At 52.8% G+C, this 24925-nt stretch overlaps 2 protein-coding genes across 2 annotated transcripts in view; both read left to right on the top strand.

Moving 5' to 3' along the window:
* Window positions 1-3418, top strand: part of LOC140402312 (atypical kinase COQ8B, mitochondrial-like) — a 35713-nt gene extending 32295 nt beyond the window's left edge. Inside the window, exon 14 of the mRNA XM_072490002.1 lies at window positions 3203-3418. Coding sequence (XP_072346103.1) covers window positions 3203-3232 — 30 coding nt within the window. The 3' untranslated portion in view covers window positions 3233-3418. The remainder of the gene's footprint in view (window positions 1-3202) is intronic.
* map3k10 (mitogen-activated protein kinase kinase kinase 10) overlaps window positions 1-24925 on the top strand; it is a 268683-nt gene that overhangs the window by 93677 nt on the left and 150081 nt on the right. The gene's annotated exons all lie outside the window — the stretch shown is intronic.

Genomic DNA, 24925 nt, shown 5'->3' with positions numbered 1-24925 from the left:
TGTGCAAACTCCACCCGGACAGTGACCCAGGGCCAGGATCGAACCTGGGACCTCGGCGCCGTGAGGCTGCAGTGCTACCACTGTGCCACCGTGCTGCCCTTTTTTTTCCCAATTAAAGGGCAATTTAGCGTGGCCAATCCACCTACCCTGCACATCTTTGGGTTGTGGGGGCGAAACCCACGCAACACAGGGAGAATGTGCAAACTCCACACAGACAGTGACCCAGAGCCGGGATCGAACCCGGGTCCTCGGCGACGTGCAGGAATCTTAAAAGGGAACATGCAGAGCAACAAACGGGTGGTGCAGAGTACTGGGAAATTACAAATGTGGAACTTGCTGCCACAAGTATCAATAGCATAGATGCGTTAAAAGGGAAACTGGATAAACACATGAGGGAGGAAAGAATAGATGGAAATGCAGAGAGGTTGAGTTAAGGAGTGGGCGGAGGCTTGTGTGGAGCGTAAACACTCACCTGGACCAGATGGGCCGAATGTGGTGTACGTTCTATGATCCTTCATGGACTACTTATTCCTAAACGACTGTTTGATCTCATCAGATATCCAAGTTAGACTGGAGCCTGCCAGTAACGAGCGCTCTCCTCAAATTTAAACTGAGCAAACTCGAATCGTTTCTCAATGGCCATACCCTGGACAAAACACCAAGTTTTATTCCAGCACCGTACAGCCAGTGCGGTGCTCTGGCACTCACCCAGCCTTGGGCTCACTTGCTGTTAAGGTGGAATAGTTTTCTCCCTTGACTTGGGAATGTTTATATTCCTGCAACCTCCACAAAAAGCCAGCAAATCCTTTAACAATGCAGTCTTTTCACTGCATAATGCAGCCTCCCGCGGGAGGGGGTTACGGTTCTGTATCTGTAAACAGCAGTTGTATCTCTCTGTCGAGGGCACTGGGAATCTGTTTCAATGCATGGAGGCGTTTTACTTGGAACTAGTCTCGTTGGGCTCGCCCGCAGACTCTTGGTAATCTACCTGCCACACCTGATCGCACTGACCTGGAAGCTCTTCGCAATCTCTCATTGTCGCAAGCCCGGTGGTAAGCTTCGTACACAATGAGCTGGGGGGGGGGGGGGGGGGGGGGGGGGGAGACGCCCGCAAAGGAATTCATGCAGTGGTTCATTGCAGAGCACACTTGCCTCAGAGTCAGAAGGTTGTGGGTTTGAGTCCCACTCTGGGGACTGGCGCCCAGCATGTAGGCTGACGCTCCCGGTGTCAGCACTGGGACAGTGCTGCACTGTCCGAGGTGCTGCTTTTCCATTGGGAAGCACGGTAGCACAGTGGTTAGCACAGTTGCTCCACGGCACCACTGTCCCAGGTTTGATTCCCGGCTCGGGTCACTGTCTGTGCGGAGTCTGCACGTTCTCCCCGTGTCTGCGTGGGTTTCCTCCGGGTGCTCCGGTTCCCTCCCACAGTCCAAAGATGTGTAGGTTAGGTGGTTTGGCTGTGCTAAATTGCCCCTTAGTCTCCAAAAAGGTTAGGTGGGGTTACTGGGTTACGGGGTGTGGTAAACCACGGTATTGCGTTGTATGGCATTGTATTGTATTGTGCATGCCTGGGCTTGTCCAGGCTGGCTCCGCCTGTGGCTCCTCCCCTCGGACTTATGTATAAAGGTGGCACGTCTCCGCCTCCGACCCAGTTCGGGTCCAGAGGTAGGAGACTTGCTGTTCAGTGTATTAAAGCCTCAGTTACGTTCACCACTCGTGTGTTATTGATGGTGTATCACGGGGATAGGAGGCGTGGGCTTGGCTAGGGTGCTCTTTCTAAGGGCTGGTGCAGTCACCCGAGGCTGGAATTGAATCCAGGTCGTTGGAACTGAGGCAGCCGTGTCTCCGTGCTGCCCACTGCAGAGACGGCTGAGGGGGGATATTTAAAAAAAAATATTCAGGCATTTTCACAAGCAGCAAACCGAAGCAGAAGTAAAATTATACAGCGTCATGAATCAACAACGCTCACTCCCCCCACCGCTCCCCAATCACGCCCCTCCTCCTATCTTGCGTTCCCCATTTTAACCCCCCCCCCCCCCCCCCTTCCCCTTTGCTGACTCTTCAATCCTCCTTAAATAAGTCAATGAACGGCTTCAACCTCCGAGCGATCCCGCCCCGACCCCTCGAGGGAACCTGACCTGCCCCAGCCTCAGGGTTTCCGCCAGCTTTGCTGACCCACACCCCTGCTTTCAGCGGCTCCGCTTCCTTCCATCCAAGTCAGGTCGGTCTCCAGGCTATCAGGGAGGCAAACGTCCTCTCTCGTCCCCTGCACTCCAACACCCTAAATATCGCTACCTCAGGGCCACCTTTACCCCCGACACTTTGGAAGCTGAGTGGGGGTATGATTGAGGTGTGTAAGATTATGAGGGGTTTGGACAGGGTAAATAGGAAGCAGCTGGTCCCATTGGCCGGGTCAATCACAAGAGGGGCATAATTTTAGGCTGAGGGGACAGGAGATTCTAATAATCTTTATTGTCACAAGTAGCCGTACATTAACCCTGCAATGAAGTTACTGTGAAAAGCCCCTCGTCGCCACATTCCGGCGCCTGTACACAGAGGGAGAATTCAGAATGTCCAATTCACCTAACAAGTATTTCGGGACTTGTTGGAGGAAACCGGAGCGCCCGGAGGAAACCCGCGCAGACACGGGGAGAACGTGCAGACTCCGCGCAGACAGTGACCCAAGCCGGGAACCGAACCCGGGACCCTGGCGCTGCGAAGCAACGGTGCTAACCACTGTGCTACCGTGCTGTCCATTCTGAGGGCTTTTGAGGAAAGCAATTTTTGCTCAAGAGGGTGGTGAGAATCCTGGATTGGGCGTCCTGGCACGGTCGTGGAGGCTGGAAACCTCACAACCTTTACAAAGCATTTGGGTGAACACTTGAAACACCCTCACATTCAAGGATATGGGACAAGTGCTGGTAAATGGGATTAGCGCAAGATTAGGGGTAGTTATTGTCGGTGCAGGCTCGATGGACCTTTTCTTTTTTAAATTTAGAGTACGCAATTAATTTTTTCCAATTAAGGGGCAATTTAGCGCGGCCAATCCACCTACCTCGCACATCTTTGGGTTGTGGGGGCGAAACCCACGCAGACACGGGGAGAATGTGCAATATTTCTTCTTTCACGCCTGTATCCCGAGGTAACGGATGGCGATGCTGGGACATGGGATGGATTTTATTTTCTCTCCTCTTGTTGCCAGGGTTACCGCTCAGCTGTCAGTAAAATGTGAAGCTCGCAATGGATCAGAGGAGCCTGAAATTACACGGAGCCATCGTCGGGGGCAAATTGGCTGCCACATTTCCCATATTGTAACAGAGACTATACTAACTGTACCTCATTGGTTGTAAAGCTCTTGCGGTGGCATCCGGTGGTTGTGATTAATGCTATATAAATGCAAGTCTATGTTTGTTGACAATGAAATATTTCGACGTGCAGTGATGCCGTTTGCAGAAGCGAACACAGCAACCATTTTGCACACAGCAGGATCTCACAAGCGCTATGCCCAATGACCCATTCAATTTTCATTTGGTGTGGTGGTTGACGGAGGGAGGAATGTCAGACCAGGACAATGGAGGAAACCCACTACTGCTCCCCCTCAGTGACCCGGAGGATCCTTTTTTTCAAGCTTAGAATACCCAATTAAGGGGCACTTTAGCGTGGCCCATCCACCCACCCTGCACATCTTTTTGGGTTGTGGGAGGTGAGACCCACGCAGACACGGGGAGAATGTGCAAACTCCACGCGGACAGTGACCCGGGGCCAGGATCGAACCCGGGTCCTTGGCGCAGTGAGGCAGCAGTGCTAACCACTGCGCACCCGTGCCGCTCGGAACTGTAGCATCGTCACTGGAATAGCCGGGCCAAGCAAACCGGCAACTGCGGCAATGCAGCACCCCCTCAATACTGAACCGCAGTGTCAGCTTACAGTGTGCACTCGGAGAGAGGATTTTTCAAGTCACGTGATCGTAATTGAGCAAGGGTCAGGTGATCAGCCTTGGCTGAGTGGGTAGCTCGCTCCCTCGACTCTGAATCAGTGGATTGTGGGTTTCAATCACATTAGAGTGTCAAGCACAAAGCTCAAATCATGCACTCCCTTGTGAAGTACAAAAGTAAATATTCTCAGGCACATTTACCTACCCTGTTCGGATATCCCTCCAGGCTTCCCTTACTCCCCTGCACAATCTGAGTTGGAATGTTGTTGCCTCGAGCACTAACAGTCCACGTTTATTCCACAGCGTCACACCGCCTGACACGTACAACGCATCACCCTGGCTGCTGTGTCTCTAAGTCAAGAAAGTTGACCGATTCCCAACAAACTTCCTCCGGCCAAATCACCTTTGGTGGGAGATCTATACAGATTGACAATGGCTTTTAAACTTCCGGTTTCTGATCAGACTGACCCAGTGTTAAGTGAATGACTCTTTTTAAATGTTCACATTTGTAAACCAGCTCCAATCCTGGATTGCGATGGACAAAACAAAATCCAAGGAGGGTTTAATTTTAGTTAATTTGGTTGCTGGAGACAGTGAAACAGCAACAGCCACAAAACTGCTGCTAGTTAATGACGAGGAAACTTTATAGAATCATAGAATTAACAGTGCAGAAGGAGGCCATTCGGCCCATCGAGTCTGCACCGGCCCTTGGAAAGAGCACCCTACCTAAGCCTACACCTCCACTCTATCCCCCTAACTCAGTAACCCCATCTAACGTTTTGGACACTAAGGGGCAATTTAGCATAGCCAATCCACCTAACCTGCACATCTTTGGACTGTGGGAGGAAACCGGAGCACCCGGAGGAAACCCACGCACACACGGGGAGAACGTGCAGACCCCGCACAGACAGTGACCCAAGCCGGGAATCAAATCGGGACCCTGGCGCTGTGAAGCCACAAAGCTAACCACTGCGCTACCGTGTTGCCCTGTATGGAGGCAAGATGCAGATGTGCCACAATCTTGTTGAATGCAGAGCAGGCATGAGGGGCTGAATGGCCTCCCTGTGTTCCTAATTTAGCACAAGAGCAAAGATCATGTATGCGCCTTTCATGGGGAACCTGCATTACGCGGTGTACCCTGCACTCAACAAGCAACCTCACCGTATCTCTCTCTCTGTATTGCCCCTGTATCTCTCTCGGTATCGCTCCTGTATCTCTCTCTCTCTATCGCTCCGGTTTCTCTCTCTCTCTCTCTCTCTCTCTATTGCTCCTGTATCCCCCTCTGTCTCTGTATTGCTCCTGTATCTCCCTCTCTCTCGCTCTCTCTCTCTCTCTCTCTCTCTCTCTATATATATATATATATATATATATATTGCTCCTCTCTCTCTCTCTCTCTCTCTCTCTCTCTCTCTGTATTGCTCCTCTCTCTCTCTGTATCGCTCCTGTATTTCCCTCTCTCCGTATCGCTCCTGTATCTATCTCTCTCCGTATCGTTCCTGTATCTCTCTCTCTCTGTATTGCTCCTATATCTCTCTCTCTATTGCTCCTGTATCTCTCTCTCTCTATTGCTCCTGTATCTATCTCTCTCTCTCCATATCGTTCCTGTATCTCTCTCTCTCTCTGTTGCTCCTGTATCTCCCTCTCTCTCCATATCCCTCCTGTATCTCTCTCTCTCTCTATCTCTGTATTGCTCCTGTATCTCTCTCTCCCTGTATTGCTCCTGTATCTCTCTCTCTCTCTGTATCTCTCCCTCTCTCACTCTCTGTATTGCTCCTGTATCTCTCTCTCTCTCCATATCGCTCCTGTATCTCTCTCTCTCTCTGTATTGCTCCTGTATCTCTCTCTCTCTCTCTGTTTTGCTCCTGTATCTCTCTCTCTCTGTATTGCTCCTGTATCTCCCCCTCTCTCTCAATCTCTGTATTGCTCCTGTATCTCTCTCTCCCTGTATTGCTCCTGTATCTCCCTCTCTCTGTATCTCTCCCTCTCTCACTCTCTGTATTGCTCCTGTATCTCTCTCTCTCTCTGTTTTGCTCCTGTATCTCTCTCTCTCTGTATTGCTCCTGTATCTCCCCCTCTCTCTCAATCTCTGTATTGCTCCTGTATCTCTCTCTCCCTGTATTGCTCCTGTATCTCCCTCTCTCTGTATCTCTCCCTCTCTCTCTCTGTTTTGCTCCTGTATCTCCCTCTCTCTGTATCTATCTCTCTCTCACTCTGTATTGCTCCTGTATCTCTCTCTCTCTCTCTCTGTATTGCTCCTGTATCTCTCCCTCTCTCTCTCTCTGTATTGCTCCTGTATCTCTCTCTCTCTCTCTCTGTTTTGCTCCTATATCTCCCACTCTCTGTATCTCTCTCTCTCTCTCACTCTGTATTGCTCCTGTATCTCTCTCTCTCTCTCTGTATTGCTCCTGTATCTCCCTCTCTCTCTCTATCGCTACTGTATCTATCTCTCTCTCTCTGTATCGTTCCTGTATCTCTCTCTCTATTGCTCCTGTATCTCTCTCTCTCTATTGCTCCTGTATCCCTCTCTCTGTATCGCTCCTGTATCTCTCTCTCTCTGAATTGCTCCTGTATCTCCCTCTCTCTCTCTCTCTCTCTCTGTATCGCTCCTGTATCTATCTCTCTCTCCATTTTGCTCCTGTATCTCTCTCTCTGAATTGCTCCTGTATCTCTCTCTCTCTCTCTCTCTCTCTCCATATCGCTCCTGTATCTCTCTCTCTGAATTGCTCCTGTATCTCCCTCTCTCTCTCTCTCTGTATTGCTCCTGTATCTCTCTCTCTCTCTCCGTATCGCTCCTGTATCTATCTCTCTCTCTCCGTATCGTTCCTGTATCTCTCGGTATTGCTCCTGTATCTCTCTTTCTCTGTATTGCTCCTCTCTCTCTCTGTATCGCTCCTGTATCTATCTCTCTCTCTCCATATCGCTCCTGTATCTCTCTCTCTGAATTGCTCCTGTATCTCCCTCTCTCTCTCTCTGTATTGCTCCTGTAACTCTCTATGTCTCTGTCTGTATCTCTCCTGTATCTCCCTCACTCTGTATCTCTCCCGCTCTCTCTTTCTCCGTCTCTCTATCGCTCCTGTATCTCTCTCTCTCTGTATTGCTCCTGTATCTCCCTCTCTCTCTCTCTCTCTCTGTATTGCTCCTGTAACTCTCTATGTCTCTGTCTGTATCTCTCCTGTATCTCCCTCACTCTGTATCTCTCCCGCTCTCTCTCTCTCTCTGTATTGCTCCTGTATCTCTCTCTCTCTCTCTATTGTTCCTGTATCTCTTTCTCTCTCTCTATTGCTCCTGTATCTCCCTCTCTCTCTCTCCCTCTCTCTATTGCTCCTCTCTCTCTCTCTCTCTCTGTCTTGCTCCAGTATCTCTCTCTCTCTCTCTATTGTTCCTGTATCTCTCTCTGTATTGCTCCTGTATCTCTCTCTCTCTATTGTTCCTGTATCTCTCTCTCTCTGTATTGCTCCTGTATCTCTCTCTCTCTATTGCTCCAGTATCTCTCTCTCTATTGTTCCTGTATCTCTCTCCCTCTCTCTATCGCTCCTCTCTCTCTCTCTCTCTCTCTATTGCTCCTGTATCTCTCTCCCTCTCTCTATTGCTCCTCTCTCTCTCTCTCTCTCTCTCTCTCTCTCCATTGCTCCTGTATCTCCCTCCCTCTCTCTATTGCTCCTCTCTCTCTCTCTCTCTCGCTATTGCTCCTGAATCTCTCTCTCTCTGTATTGCTCCTGTATCTCTCTCTCTCTCTCTATTGCTCCAGTATCTCTCTCCCTCTCTCTATTGCTCCTGTATCTCCCTCTCTCTCTCTCTTGCTCCTGTATCTCTCCCTCTCTCCCTCTGTATTGCTCCTGTATCTCTCTCTCTCTCTCTCTCTCTATTGCTCCTGTATCTCTCTCCCTCTCTCTCTCTCTCTCTCTCTCCATTGCTCCTGTATCTCTCTCCCTCTCTCTATTGCTCCTCTCTCTCTCTCTATTGCTCCTGAATCTCTCACTCTCTCTCTCTCTGTCTTGCTCCAGTATCTCTCTCCCTCTCTCTATTGAACCTGTATCTCTCTCTCTCTCTATTGCTTCTGTATCTCTCCCTCTCTCCCTCTGTATTGCTCCTGTATCTCTCTCTCTCTCTGTATTCTGTATTGCTCCTGTATCTCTCTCTCTCTCTGTATTCTGTATTGCTCCTGTATCTCTCTCTCTCTCTCTATTGCTCCTGTATCTCCCTCTCTCTCTCTCTCTATTGCTCCTGTATCTCTCCCTCTCTCTCTCTGTATTGCTCCTGTATCTCTCTCTCTCTGTATTGCTCCTGTATCTCTCTCTCTCTCTCTCTGTATTGCTCCTGTATCCCTCTCTCTCTCTCTGTGTTGCTCCTGTATCTCTCTCTCTCTGTATTGCTCCTGTATCTCTCTCTCTCTCTCTGTATTGCTCCTGTATCTCTCTCTCTCTCTCTCTCTCTTTATTGCTCCTGTATCTCTCTCTCTCTGTATTGCTCCTGTATCTCTCTCTCTCTCTCTGTATTGCTCCTGTATCTCTCTCTCTCTCTGTATTGCTCCTGTATCTCTCTCTCTCTCTCTCCATTGCTCCTGTATATCTCTCTCTCTCTCTCTCTCTCCATTGCTCCTGTATCTCTCTCTCTCTCTGTATTGCTCCTGTATCTCTCTCTCTCTGTATTGCTCCTGTATCTCTCTCTCTCTCTGTATTGCTCCTGTATCTCTCTCTCTCTCTCTCTGTATTGCTCCTGTATCTCTCTCTCTCTCTCTCTCCATTGCGCCTGTATCTCTCTCTCTCTCTCCATTGCTCATGTATCTCTCTCTCTCTCTCTCTGTATTGCTCCTGTATCTCTCTCTCTCTCTCTCCCTGCTCTGATCTGTTGCATCCCTCAGGACATGCTCCATTTGCTGCGACATCAGACGGGTTTCGTGTTAGTGCACAGAGCCCGCTTGGCGTTGCTCGCCCGAGCCCCGGCGACGGTGAGAACCGAGAGCAGGGGGGGGGGGGGCGGTGGGGGAGGCTCGCCAACGCTGGACCAGCTGCAGCAGCAGCCAGCCCGGTGCAGTTGCTAAGCAACCTGACGTCAGGTCCCCTAGAAATAAATGCTCCCTCTGGATCCCACGGTGAAGGACTCCCCCTCCTTCCCCACGCCCCCCCCCCCTCTCGAATCGTCAGCTGAGAGTTGCCATCCACCAAACCCCACGTGGAGCTGCTTACCGAGCTGCCTCTCAGCTTTCGCCAAGCTGTGTCTACCAGAAAAACCCGTGACCTTCACCACACACACACGCACGCCGACCGGTAAAACAGTTCTGATTTAAGCTGCGTCGCCTGAGGGGGGAGTTGGGAGGGTGGAGGGCGGAACGTTTCAGGTAGAGGGGGTGGGGGGAGTTGTTTGGCGCCGAGAAATATTTTGCAAACAAAAAGGCTTTGCATTGAATGTTATATATATGAGTGTGTGTGTGTGTCTGTGCTAGATTTTATGAATGTGTTTGAGAGACTTTGCCTGTCTGTGTCCGAGCCAGAAGGACGAGGCATCTTAAACCCTTGATGTAGCATCATTTTAATAAAAAATTTAATATGAATAATTATAAGCTCAAGGGCTACTGCTTATTAATGTTTCCGCATTCCTTTTAACGCGTTGAATTTGATTTATTTTATAATCCGAATGATTTCAGAGGGGAAAGGTGTCTTCAGACTGAAAGTTCCCCCCCCCCCCCCCCCCCCAACAAACTCTCCATCATCAAGGGATTCCCTGTCTGCGTGGGTTTCACCCCCGCAACCCAAAAAGGTGCGCACGTTAGCTGGATTGGCCACGCTAAAGTGCCCCTCAATTGGGGAAAAAAAAAGAATTGGGTACTCTAAATTTAATTTTAAAATATCAAGGGATTTCCTCGCGTTGTTTCTGGGTCTGTCATGGACTAATTACTGGAGATTGAGAGCAAATGGTTCGTCAGCAACTCCCAAGTGTTGTATTGTGATTAACGGGGAGGTTTCGAAAGCAAATGGGCCTGACCGCGACTGGCTGTTTGTGTTTCTGTTCTCTGTTAAATTCAGAAGCTGTGATGGGGCCTGGTTCAGAGTGTGACATGGCAATCGGTCTCGGACAGCGGTTTCACTAATGTACCTGCAATGCCCCTTGTAACCCCCCCCCCCCCAGTTCAATGTGGAGATGAAGGGCAACAACTTAAAGCGAGGAGCTCGCAATCTAAAGCAGGAGTTCAATAACGAATGGGAGCCTTGAAGCCCAGGGCGATGCTTAATTAATCAGACAGTTGGGGGGCGATTCTCCTAGCCCCGCGGTGGGCCGGAGAGTCGCCGCAACTGCGCCACAACGCGATTCTCCGAGACGCAGAGAATGGCCGCCATTTGCGGCGGCGGTTTAGCACGGCCATGGGCCGCTGGAATCGGCAGGGCCGCCGATTCTCTGGCCCGGATGGGCCGAGCGGCCGCGCGGATACGACAGACTCCCGCCGGCGCCATTCACCCCTGGTCGCTGCCGGCGGGAACTCTTAAGAGAATGGTCGGGGGGGGCGGAGGGGGGCTCCGATGGGGTCTGGCCCGCGATCGGGGCCCACCGATCGGCGGGCCGGCCTCTCCACCCCCCGGGCCTACTTTCTGGCACGGTCGGCCCCTGAACACCGACGCCATGTTGAGTCGGGGCCAGCGTGCTGAAGAAGTCCCCCGCCCATGCGTGGGTTGGCGCGGGCTGGAGCGGCGTGAACCGCTCCAGCGCCGTGCTGGCCCCCTGTGGGGGCAGAATCGGTCGTACCTGGGCCCCGTTCACGCCGTCGTGAAACGCGACGGTGTTCACACGACGCGAACACTTGGGCTCCATATTGGAGAATCGCCCCCTTGCCTTCTGCTGGCAGAAGCTGGTTTCATTCCACATTTGCCATCTTCCCAAATCACGGGAGTCGGAGAATTAGTAACTTAAACACCACCTTCAGATCTGGTATTCTGTGAAAAGCTATGAGGCTGGAAGGGCTAAGTGAAAATATCAGAACTGGGAATGTTGGATTTCTTTTGTTAGGTAAGGGTAATTAAGGGTTATAGCATCAAGGCAGGTAGATGGAGTTAAGATACAGGTCTGCCAGGGTTCCATTGAATGAGGGAATGTGTTCGAAGGGCTGAATGGCCTGATGTTCCTACCTGCCCGGAGTACTAGACCCAGACTTGGCAATGCTTTATACATCATCTACAGGAAGCGGTGTTTTGTAAGCTGCTGAAAACTTTGGCGGGGCTGTTGGGGGTGGGGGGGTCATCGCGGGGTGCGGGGGGGGGGTTGTAGTAGGTTCACTGTTACAGTTCTGGCTTGGAACCCTGTGTTCCCAGTGCTGACCCTTGGCCCTGGTCTTTCAGGTGAAGCCTGCAGACGTCCACGCTGACCATCGACATGTCCAGAGAACATCGGGAGGCGAGAGCCAGCGGAACTGACCTCCGTTCTTCCAGGGTCACTTGTAAGTTCGCCGTGCAGTGAGTGTGAGAGAGGGAAAGGGTCACAGCTCACGCTTGTGAACACACTTGCAGCTCATTCAAACTGGGGTACGTTGCCACAGACACTGACGCACCAGGTTATATTACTGCAGACACTGACTCTCACTGGGGTACGTTGCCACAGACACTCTCACTACGTTATATTACCGTGTGGGGCGGCACGGTAATAATCTTTATTAGTGTCACAAGTAGGCTTACATTAACACTGCAATGAAGTTACTGTGAAAAGCCCCTCGTCGCCACATTCCGGCGCCTGTTCGGGTACACTGAGGGAGAATTCAAATGTGCAATTCACCAAACAAGCACGTCTTTCGGGACTTGTGGGAGGAAACCGGAGCACCCGGAGGAAACCCATGCAGACACGGGGAGAACGTGCAGACTCCGAGCCGGGAATCGAACCTGGGTCCCTGGAGCTGTGAAGCAACAGTGCTAACCACTGTGCTACCGTGCCGCCCTCGCAGTGGTTAGTATTGCTACCTCACGACGGTGTGGACCCGTGTTCGGCCCCGGTCACTGTCCGTATGGAGTTTGCACATTCTCCCCGTATTTGCGTGGGTTTCGCCCCCACAACCTAAAAGATGTGCAGGGCAGGTGGATTGGACAGGCTAAAATTGCCCCTTAATTCGAAAAAACAAATTGGGTATTCTTAAATTTACAATGATGTGGAGATGCCGGCGTTGGACTGGGGTGAGCACAGTACGAAGTCTTACAACACCAGGTTAAAGTCCAACAGGTTTGTTTCGATGTCACTAGCTTTCGGAGCGCTGCTCCTCCCTCAATTTACAAAAAAAGGATGGGATCAGCCATGATGGCATTACAGTGGAGCAGACTCGAGAGGCTAAATTGCCGACTCCTCCTAGTTGGGGCTGTTTAGCACAGGGCTAAATCACTGGCTTTGAAAGCAGACCAAGGCAGACTAGCAGCACGGTTCAATTCCCGTAACAGCCTCCCCGAACAGGCGCCGGAATGTGGCGACTAGGGGCTTTTCACAGTAACTTCATTTGAAGCCGACTTGTGACAATAAGCGATTTTCATTTTTTCATTTCATTTCATTTCATTTCATGTGCTGTAAGAAAGAACTATTCTGCCTGATTCCACTTTCCAACTCTTGATCTAAATCCCTGTGGGGAACTGCACCTCAAACACAAATCTGGAGCTTTTGATTAATAATGGGATCAGGGGTTATGGGAAGAAGGCAGGAGAGTGGGGGGTGAGGAATATATCAGTCATGATTGAATGTTCGGGCAGCACGGTGGCGCAGTGGTTAGCACTGCTGCCTCACGGTGCCGAGAACCCGGGTTCGATCCCGGCTCTGGGTCACTGACCGTGTGGAGTTTGCACATTCTCCCCGTGTCTGCGTGGGTCTCACCCCCACAGCCCAAAGATGTGCAGAGTAGGTGGATTGGCCACGCTAAATTGGCTCTTAATTCCAAAAAATGAATTGGGTACACTTAAACTTTAAAAAAATAATTGAAAGGCGGAGCACACACGATGGGGCGAATGGCCTTATTCTGACCCCATAGCTTATGGTCTTATGGACTTTTACTGCGGTACGTTACCACAGACACTCTCACTGGGGTGGGTTACCACAGACACTGACCCTCACTGGGGTGGGTTATCACAGACACTGACCCTCACTGGGGGGGGGGGTTATAACAGACACTGACCCTCACTGGGGGGTTTATCACAGACACTGACACTCACTGGGGCGGGTTATCACAGACACTGACCCTCACTGGGGTGGGTTATCACAGACACTGACCCTCACTGGGGTGGGTTATCAGACACTGACCCTCACTGGGGTGGGTTATCAGACACTGATTCTCACTGGGGTGGGTTATCACAGACACTGACTCTCACTGGGGTGGGTTATCACAGACACTGACCCTCACTGGGGTGGGTTATCAGACACTAACCCTCACTGGGGGGGTTATCACAGACACTGACTCTCACTGGGGTGGGTTGTCACAGACACTGACCCTCACTGGGGTGGGTTATCACAGACACTGACCCTCACTGGGGTGGGTTGTCACAGACACTGACCCTCACTGGGGTGGGTTATCACAGACTCTGACCCTCACTGAGGTGGGTTATCAGAGACACTGACCCTCACTGGGGTGGGTTATCACAGACACTGACCCTCACTGGGATGGGTTATCAGAGACACTGACCCTCACTGGGGTGGGTTATCACAGATATGACCCTCACTGGGGTGGGTTATCAGAGACACTGACCCTCACTGGGGTGGGGTATCAGGCACTGACTCTCACTGGGGTGGGTGATCACAGACACTGACCCTCACTGGGGTGGGTTATCACAGACACTGACCCTCACTGGGGTGGGTTATCAGACACTGACTCTCACTGGGTTGGGTTATCACAGACACTGACCCTCACTGGGGTGGCTTATCACAGACACTGACTCTCACTGGGTGGGTTTTCAGACACTGACCCTCACTGGGGTGGGTTATCACAGACACTGACTCTCACTGGGGTGGGTTATCACAGACACTGACCCTCACTGGGGTGGGTTATCAGACACTGACCCTCACTGGGGTGGGTTATCACAGACACTGACCCTCACTGGGGTGGGTTATCAGACACTGACCCTCACTGGGGTGGGTTATCACAGACACTGACCCTCACTGGGGTGGGTTATCAGACACTGACTCTCACTGGGGTGGGTTATCACAGACACTGACTCTCACTGGGGTGGGTTATCACTGACACTGACCCTCACTGGGGTGGGTTATCACAGACATTGACCCTCACTGGGGTGGGTTATCAGACACTGACTCTCACTGGGTTGGGTTATCACAGACACTGACCCTCACTGGGGTGGGTTATCACAGACACTGACTCTCACTGTGGTGGGTTATCAGACACTGACTCTCACTGGGTTGGGTTATCACAGACACTGACTCACTGGTGTGGGTTATCAGACACTGACTCTCACTGGGGTGGGTTATCACAGACACTGACTCTCACTGGGGTGGGTTATTAGACACGGACTCTCACTGGGGTGGGTTGTCACAGACACTGACTCACTGGGGTGGTGTAATCAGGCACTGACTCTCACTGGGGTGGGTGATCACAGACACTGACCCTCACTGGGGTGGGTTATCACAGACACTGACCCTCACTGGGGTGGGTTATCACAGACACTGACCCTCACTGGGGTGGGTTATCACAGACACTGACCCTCACTGGGGTGGGTTATCAGACACTGACTCTCACTGGGTTGGGTTATCACAGACACTGACCCTCACTGGGGTGGGTTATCACAGACACTGACCCTCACTGGGGTGGGTTATCAGAAACTGGCTCTCACTGGGGTGGCTTATCACAGACACTGACTCTCACTGGGGTGGGTTATCAGACACTGACCCTCACTGGGGTGGGTTATCACAGACACTGACCCTCACTGGGGTGGGTTATCACAGACACTGACCCTCACTGGGGTGGGTTATCAGACACTGACTCTCACTGGGGTGGGTTATCACAGACACTGACTCTCACTGGGGTGGGTTATCACTGACACTGACCCTCACTGGGGTGGGTTATCACAGACATTGACCCTCACTGGGGTGGGTTATCAGACACTGACTCTCACTGGGTTGGGTTATCACAGACACTGACCCTCACTGGGGTGGGTTATCACAGACACTGACTCTCACTGTGGTGGGTTATCAGACACTGACTCTCACTGGGTTGGGTTATCACAGACACTGACTCACTGGTGTGGGTTATCAGACACTGACTCTCACTGGGGTGGGTTGTCACAGACACTGACTCTCACTGGGGTGGTGTAATCAGGCACTGACTCTCACTGGGGTGGGTGATCACAGACACTGACCATCACTGGGGTGGGTTATCACAGACACTGACCCTCACTGGGGTGGGTTATCACAGACACTGACCCTCACTGGGGTGGGTTATCACAGACACTGACCCTCACTGGGGTGGGTTATCAGACACTGACTCTCACTGGGTTGGGTTATCACAGACACTGACCCTCACTGGGGTGGGTTATCACAGACACTGACCCTCACTGGGGTGGGTTATCAGAAACTGGCTCTCACTGGGGTGGCTTATCACAGACACTGACTCTCACTGGGGTGGGTTATCAGACACTGACCCTCACTGGGGTGGGTTATCACAGACACTGACCCTCACTGGGGTGGGTTATCACAGACACTGACCCTCACTGGGGTGGGTTATCAGACACTGACTCTCACTGGGGTGGGTTATCACAGACACTGACTCTCACTGGGGTGGGTTATCAGACACTGACCCTCACTGGGGTGGGTTATCACAGACATTGACCCTCACTGGGGTGGGTTATCACAGACACTGACCCTCACTGGGGTGGGTTATCACAGACACTGACCCTCACTGGGGTGGGTTATCAGACACTGACCCTCACTGGGGTGGGTTATCACAGACACTGACTCTCACTGGGGTGGGTTATCACAGACACTGACTCTCACTGGGGTGGGTGATCAGACACTGACTCTCACTGGGGTGGGTTATCAGACACTAACTCTCACTGGGGTGGGTTATCACAGACACTGACCCTCACTGGGGTGGGTTATCAGACACTGACTCTCACTGGGGTGGGTTATCACAGACACTGACTCTCACTGGGGTGGGTTATCACAGACACTGACCCTCACTGGGGTGGGTTATCACAGACACTGACTCTCACTGGGGTGGGTTATCAGACACTGACTCTCACTGCGGTGGGTTATCACAGACACTGACCCTCACTGGGTTGGGTTATCACAGACACTGGCTCTCACTGGGGTGGGTTATCAGACACTGACCCTCACTGGGGTGGGTTATCAGACACTGACCCTCACTGGGGTGGGTTATCACAGACACTGACTCTCACTGGGGTGGGTTATCACAGACACTGACTCTCACTGGGGTGGGTGATCAGACACTGACTCACTGGGGTGGGTTATCAGACACTAACTCTCACTGGGGTGGGTTATCACAGACACTGACCCTCACTGGGGTGGGTTATCAGACACTGACTCTCACTGGGGTGGGTTATCACAGACACTGACTCTCACTGGGGTGGGTTATCACAGACACTGACCCTCACTGGGGTGGGTTATCACAGACACTGACTCTCACTGGGGTGGGTTATCAGACACTGACTCTCACTGCGGTGGGTTATCACAGACACTGACCCTCACTGGGTTGGGTTATCACAGACACTGGCTCTCACTGGGGTGGGTTATCAGACACTGACCCTCACTGGGGTGGGTTATCACAGACACTGGCTCTCACTGGGGTGGGTTATCAGACACTGACTCGCACTGGGGTGGGTTATCACAGACATTGACCCTCACTGGGGTGGGTTATCAGACACTGGCTCTCACTGGGGTGGCTTATCACAGACACTGACTCTCACTGGGGTGGGTTATCACAAACACTGGCTCTCACTGGGGTGGGTTATCACAGACACTGGCTCTCACTGGGGTTGGTTATCACAGACACTGACTCTTACTGGAGTGGGTTATCACAGACACTGACCCTCACTGGGGTGGGTTATCACAGACACTGACCCTCACTGGGGTGGGTTATCAGACACTGGCTCTCACTGGGGTGGCTTATCACAGACACTGACTCTCACTGGGGTGGCTTATCACAGACACTGACTCTCACTGGGGTGGGTTATCAGACACTGACCCTCACTGGGATGGGTTATCACAGACACTGACCCTCACTGGGGTGGGTTATCAGACACTGACTCTCACTGGGGTGGCTTATCACAGACACTGACCCTCACTGGGGTGGGTTATCAGACACTGACTCTCACTGGGTTGGGTTATCACAGACACTGACCCTCACTGGGGTGGGTTATCACAGACATGGCCCTCACTGGGGTGGGTTATCACAGACACTGACCCTCACTGGGGTGGGTTATCACAGACACTGACCCTCGCTGGGGTGGGTTGTCACAGTCACCGACTCTCACTGGGGTGGGTTATCACAGACACTGAGCCTCACTGGGGTGGGTTATCAGACACTGACCCTCACTGGGGTGGCTTATCACAGACACTGACCCTCACTGGGGTGGGTTATCACAGACATGACCCTCACTGGGGTGGGTTATCAGAGACACTGACCCTCACTGGGGTGGGTTATCAGAGACACTGACCCTCACTGGGGTGGGTTATCAGGCACTGACTCTCACTGGGGTGGGTTATCACAGACACTGACCCTCACTGGGGTGGGTTATCACAGACACTGACCCTCACTGGGGTGGGTTATCAGACACTGACCCTCACTGGGTTGGGTTATCACAGACACTGGCTCTCACTGTGGTGGGTTATCAGACACTGACCCTCACTGGGGTGGGTTATCAGAGACACTGACCCTCACTGGGGTGGGGTAATCAGGCACTGACTCTCACTGGGGTGGGTTATCAGACACTGACCCTCACTGGGGTGGGTTATCAGAGACACTGACCCTCACTGGGGTGGGGTAATCAGGCACTGACTCTCACTGGGGTGGGTGATCACAGACACTGACCCTCACTGGGGTGGGTTATCAGACACTGACTCTCACTGGGGTGGGTTATCACAGACACTGACCCTCACTGGGGTGGGTTATCATAAACTGGCTCTCACTGGGGTGGCTTATCACAGACACTGACCCTCACTGGGGTGGGTTATCAGACACTGACCCTCACTGGGGTGCATTATCACAGACACTGACCCTCACTGGGGTGGGTTATCAGAAACTGGCTCTCACTGGGGTGGCTTATCACAGACACTGACTCTCACTGGGGTGGGTTATCAGACACTGACCCTCACTGGGGTGGGTTATCACAGACACTGACCCTCACTGGGATGGGTTATCACAGACACTGACCCTCACTGGGGTGGGTTATCAGACACTGACTCTCACTGGGGTGGGTTATCACAGACACTGACTCTCACTGGGGTGGGTTATCACTGACACTGACCCTCACTGGGGTGGGTTATCACAGACATTGACCCTCACTGGGGTGGGTTATCAGACAGTGACTCTCACTGGGTTGGGTTATCACAGACACTGACCCTCACTGTGGTGGGTTATCACAGACACTGACTCTCACTGTGGTGGGTTATCAGACACTGACTCTCACTGGGTTGGGTTATCACAGACACTGACTCACTGGTGTGGGTTATCAGACACTGACTCTCACTGGGGTGGGTTATCACAGACACTGACTCTCACTGGGGTGGGTTATTAGACACGGACTCTCACTGGGGTGGGTTGTCACAGACACTGACTCTCACTGGGGTGGTGTAATCAGGCACTGACTCTCACTGGGGTGGGTGATCACAGACACTGACCCTCACTGGGGTGGGTTATCACAGACACTGACCCTCACTGGGGTGGGTTATCACAGACACTGACTCTCACTGGGGTGGTGTAATCAGGCACTGACTCTCACTGGGGTGGGTGATCACAGACACTGACCCTCACTGGGGTGGGTTATCACAGACACTGACCCTCACTGGGGTGGGTTATCACAGACACTGACCCTCACTGGGGTGGGTTATCACAGACACTGACCCTCACTGGGGTGGGTTATCAGACACTGACTCTCACTGGGTTGGGTTATCACAGACACTGACCCTCACTGGGGTGGGTTATCACAGACACTGACCCTCACTGGGGTGGGTTATCAGAAACTGGCTCTCACTGGGGTGGCTTATCACAGACACTGACTCTCACTGAGGTGGGTTATCAGACACTGACCCTCACTGGGGTGGGTTATCACAGACACTGACCCTCACTGGGGTGGGTTATCACAGACACTGACTCTCACTGGGGTGGTGTAATCAGGCACTGACTCTCACTGGGGTGGGTGATCACAGACACTGACCCTCACTGGGGTGGGTTATCACAGACACTGACCCTCACTGGGGTGGGTTATCACAGACACTGACCCTCACTGGGGTGGGTTATCACAGACACTGACCCTCACTGGGGTGGGTTATCAGACACTGACTCTCACTGGGTTGGGTTATCACAGACACTGACCCTCACTGGGGTGGGTTATCACAGACACTGACCCTCACTGGGGTGGGTTATCAGAAACTGGCTCTCACTGGGGTGGCTTATCACAGACACTGACTCTCACTGAGGTGGGTTATCAGACACTGACCCTCACTGGGGTGGGTTATCACAGACACTGACCCTCACTGGGGTGGGTTATCACAGACACTGACCCTCACTGGGGTGGGTTATCAGACACTGACTCTCACTGGGGTGGGTTATCAGACACTGACTCTCACTGGGGTGGGTTATCACAGACACTGACCCTCACTGGGGTGGGTTATCACAGACACTGACCCTCACTGGGGTGGGTTATCAGACACTGACCCTCACTGGGGTGGGTTATCACAGACACTGACTCTCACTGGGGTGGGTTATCACAGACACTGACTCTAACTGGGGTGGGTGATCAGACACTGACTCTCACTGGGGTGGGTTATCAGACACTAACTCTCACTGGGGTGGGTTATCACAGACACTGACCCTCACTGGGGTGCGTTATCAGACACTGACTCTCACTGGGGTGGGTTATCACAGACACTGACTCTCACTGGGGTGGGTTATCACAGACACTGACCCTCACTGGGGTGGCTTATCACAGACACTGACTCTCACTGGGGTGGGTTATCACAAACACTGGCTCTCACTGAGGTGGGTTATCACAGACACTGACCCTCACTGGGGTGGGTTATCACAGACACTGACTCTCACTGTGGTGGGTTATCAGACACTGACTCTCACTGGGTTGGGTTATCACAGACACTGACTCACTGGTGTGGGTTATCAGACACTGACTCTCACTGGGGTGGGTTGTCACAGACACTGACTCTCACTGGGGTGGGTGATCACAGACACTGACCCTCACTGGGGTGGGTTATCACAGACACTGACCCTCACTGGGGTGGGTTATCACAGACACTGACCCTCACTGGGGTGGGTTATCACAGACACTGACCCTCACTGGGGTGGGTTATCAGACACTGACTCTCACTGGGTTGGGTTATCACAGACACTGACACTCACTGGGGTGGGTTATCACAGACACTGACCCTCACTGGGGTGGGTTATCAGAAACTGGCTCTCACTGGGGTGGCTTATCACAGACACTGACTCTCACTGGGGTGGGTTATCAGACACTGACCCTCACTGGGGTGGGTTATCACAGACACTGACCCTCACTGGGGTGGGTTATCAGACACTGACTCTCACTGGGGTGGGTTATCACAGACACTGACTCTCACTGGGGTGGGTTATCAGACACTGACTCTCACTGGGGTGGGTTATCACAGACACTGACCCTCACTGGGGTGGGTTATCACAGACACTGACCCTCACTGGGGTGGGTTATCAGACACTGACCCTCACTGGGGTGGGTTATCACAGACACTGACTCTCACTGGGGTGGGTTATCACAGACACTGACTCTCACTGGGGTGGGTGATCAGACACTGACTCTCACTGGGGTGGGTTATCAGACACTAACTCTCACTGGGGTGGGTTATCACAGACACTGACCCTCACTGGGGTGGGTTATCAGACACTGACTCTCACTGGGGTGGGTTATCACAGACACTGACTCTCATTGGGGTGGGTTATCACAGACACTGACCCTCACTGGGGTGGGTTATCACAGACACTGACTCTCACTGGGGTGGGTTATCAGACACTGACTCTCACTGCGGTGGGTTATCACAGACACTGACCCTCACTGGGTTGGGTTATCACAGACACTGGCTCTCACTGGGGTGGGTTATCAGACACTAACCCTCACTGGGGTGGGTTATCACAGACACTGGCTCTCACTGGGGTGGGTTATCAGACACTGACTCGCACTGGGGTGGGTTATCACAGACACTGACCCTCACTGGGGTGGGTTATCAGACACTGACTCTCACTGGGGTGGGTTATCATACACTGGCTCTCACTGGGGTGGCTTATCACAGACACGGACTCTCACTGGGGTGGGTTATCACAAACACTGGCTCTCACTGGGGTGGGTTATCACAGACACTGGCTCTCACTGGGGTTGGTTATCACAGACACTGACTCTTACTGGAGTGGGTTATCACAGACACTGACCCTCACTGGGGTGGGTTATCACAGACACTGACCCTCACTGGGGTGGGTTATCAGACACTGGCTCTCACTGGGGTGGCTTATCACAGACACTGACTCTCACTGGGGTGGCTTATCACAGACACTGACTCTCACTGGGGTGGGTTATCAGACACTGACCCTCACTGGGGTGGGTTATCACAGACACTGACCCTCACTGGGGTGGGTTATCAGACACTGACTCTCACTGGGGTGGCTTATCACAGACACTGACCCTCACTGGGGTGGGTTATCAGACACTGACTCTCACTGGGTTGGGTTATCACAGACACTGACCCTCACTGGGATGGGTTATCACAGACATGGCCCTCACTGAGGTGGGTTATCACAGACACTGACCGTCACTGGGGTGGGTTATCACAGACACTGACCCTCGCTGGGGTGGGTTGTCACAGTCACTGACTCTCACTGGGGTGGGTTATCACAGACACTGAGCCTCACTGGGGTGTGTTATCAGACACTGACCCTCACTGGGGTGGCTTATCACAGACACTGACCCTCACTGGGGTGGGTTATCACAGACATGACCCTCACTGGGGTGGGTTATCAGAGACACTGTCCCTCACTGGGGTGGGTTATCAGAGACACTGACCCTCACTGGGGTGGGTTATCAGGCACTGACTCTCACTGGGGTGGGTTATCACAGACACTGACCCTCACTGGGGTGGGTTATCACAGACACTGACCCTCACTGGGGTGGGTTATCAGACACTGACCCTCACTGGGGTGGCTTATCACAGACACTGACCCTCACTGGGTTGGGTTATCACAGACACTGGCTCTCACTGTGGTGGGTTATAAGACACTGACCCTCACTGGGGTGGGTTATCAGAGACACTGACCCTCACTGGGGTGGGGTAATCAGGCACTGACTCTCACTGGGGTGGGTTATCAGACACTGACCCTCACTGGGGTGGGTTATCAGAGACACTGACCCTCACTGGGGTGGGGTAATCAGGCACTGACTCTCACTGGGGTGGGTGATCACAGACACTGACCCTCACTGGGGTGGGTTATCAGACACTGACTCTCACTGGGGTGGGTTATCAGACACTGACCCTCACTGGGGTGGGTTATCACAGACACTGACCCTCACTGGGGTGGGTTATCAGAAACTGGCTCTCCCTGGGGTGGCTTATCACAGACACTGACCCTCACTGGGGTGGGTTATCAGACACTGACCCTCACTGGGGTGGGTTATCACAGACACTGACCCTCACTGGGGTGGGTTATCACAGACACTGACCCTCACTGGGGTGGGTTATCAGACACTGACTCTCACTGGGGTGGGTTTTCACAGACACTGACTCTCACTGGGGTGGGTTATCAGACACTGACTCTCACTGGGGTGGGTTATCACAGACACTGACCCTCACTGGGGTGGGTTATCACAGACACTGACCCTCACTGGGGTGGGTTATCAGACACTGACCCTCACTGGGGTGGGTTATCACAGACACTGACCCTCACTGGGATGGGTTATCACAGACACTGACCCTCACTGGGGTGGGTTATCAGACACTGACTCTCACTGGGGTGGCTTATCACAGACACTGACCCTCACTGGGGTGGGTTATCAGACACTGACTCTCACTGGGTTGGGTTATCACAGACACTGACCCTCACTGGGGTGGGTTATCACAGACATGGCCCTCACTGGGGTGGGTTATCACAGACACTGACCCTCACTGGGGTGGGTTATCACAGACACTGACCCTCGCTGGGGTGGGTTGTCACAGTCACCGACTCTCACTGGGGTGGGTTATCACAGACACTGAGCCTCACTGGGGTGGGTTATCAGACACTGACCCTCACTGGGGTGGCTTATCACAGACACTGACCCTCACTGGGGTGGGTTATCACAGACATGACCCTCACTGGGGTGGGTTATCAGAGACACTGACCCTCACTGGGGTGGGTTATCAGAGACACTGACCCTCACTGGGGTGGGTTATCAGGCACTGACTCTCACTGGGGTGGGTTATCACAGACACTGACCCTCACTGGGGTGGGTTATCACAGACACTGACCCTCACTGGGGTGGGTTATCAGACACTGACCCTCACTGGGTTGGGTTATCACAGACACTGGCTCTCACTGTGGTGGGTTATCAGACACTGACCCTCACTGGGGTGGGTTATCAGAGACACTGACCCTCACTGGGGTGGGGTAATCAGGCACTGACTCTCACTGGGGTGGGTTATCAGACACTGACCCTCACTGGGGTGGGTTATCAGAGACACTGACCCTCACTGGGGTGGGGTAATCAGGCACTGACTCTCACTGGGGTGGGTGATCACAGACACTGACCCTCACTGGGGTGGGTTATCAGACACTGACTCTCACTGGGGTGGGTTATCACAGACACTGACCCTCACTGGGGTGGGTTATCATAAACTGGCTCTCACTGGGGTGGCTTATCACAGACACTGACCCTCACTGGGGTGGGTTATCAGACACTGACCCTCACTGGGGTGCATTATCACAGACACTGACCCTCACTGGGGTGGGTTATCAGAAACTGGCTCTCACTGGGGTGGCTTATCACAGACACTGACTCTCACTGGGGTGGGTTATCAGACACTGACCCTCACTGGGGTGGGTTATCACAGACACTGACCCTCACTGGGATGGGTTATCACAGACACTGACCCTCACTGGGGTGGGTTATCAGACACTGACTCTCACTGGGGTGGGTTATCACAGACACTGACTCTCACTGGGGTGGGTTATCACTGACACTGACCCTCACTGGGGTGGGTTATCACAGACATTGACCCTCACTGGGGTGGGTTATCAGACAGTGACTCTCACTGGGTTGGGTTATCACAGACACTGACCCTCACTGTGGTGGGTTATCACAGACACTGACTCTCACTGTGGTGGGTTATCAGACACTGACTCTCACTGGGTTGGGTTATCACAGACACTGACTCACTGGTGTGGGTTATCAGACACTGACTCTCACTGGGGTGGGTTATCACAGACACTGACTCTCACTGGGGTGGGTTATTAGACACGGACTCTCACTGGGGTGGGTTGTCACAGACACTGACTCTCACTGGGGTGGGTGATCACAGACACTGACCCTCACTGGGGTGGGTTATCACAGACACTGACCCTCACTGGGGTGGGTTATCACAGACACTGACTCTCACTGGGGTGGTGTAATCAGGCACTGACTCTCACTGGGGTGGGTGATCACAGACACTGACCCTCACTGGGGTGGGTTATCACAGACACTGACCCTCACTGGGGTGGGTTATCACAGACACTGACCCTCACTGGGGTGGGTTATCACAGACACTGACCCTCACTGGGGTGGGTTATCAGACACTGACTCTCACTGG

The sequence above is a fragment of the Scyliorhinus torazame genome, chromosome 25 (genome assembly GCF_047496885.1).
Source record: "Scyliorhinus torazame isolate Kashiwa2021f chromosome 25, sScyTor2.1, whole genome shotgun sequence".
Taxonomy (NCBI): Eukaryota; Metazoa; Chordata; class Chondrichthyes; order Carcharhiniformes; family Scyliorhinidae; genus Scyliorhinus; species Scyliorhinus torazame.
Note: the sequence above shows the minus strand (reverse complement) of the source record. Positions and strands in the feature narration are given on the sequence as shown.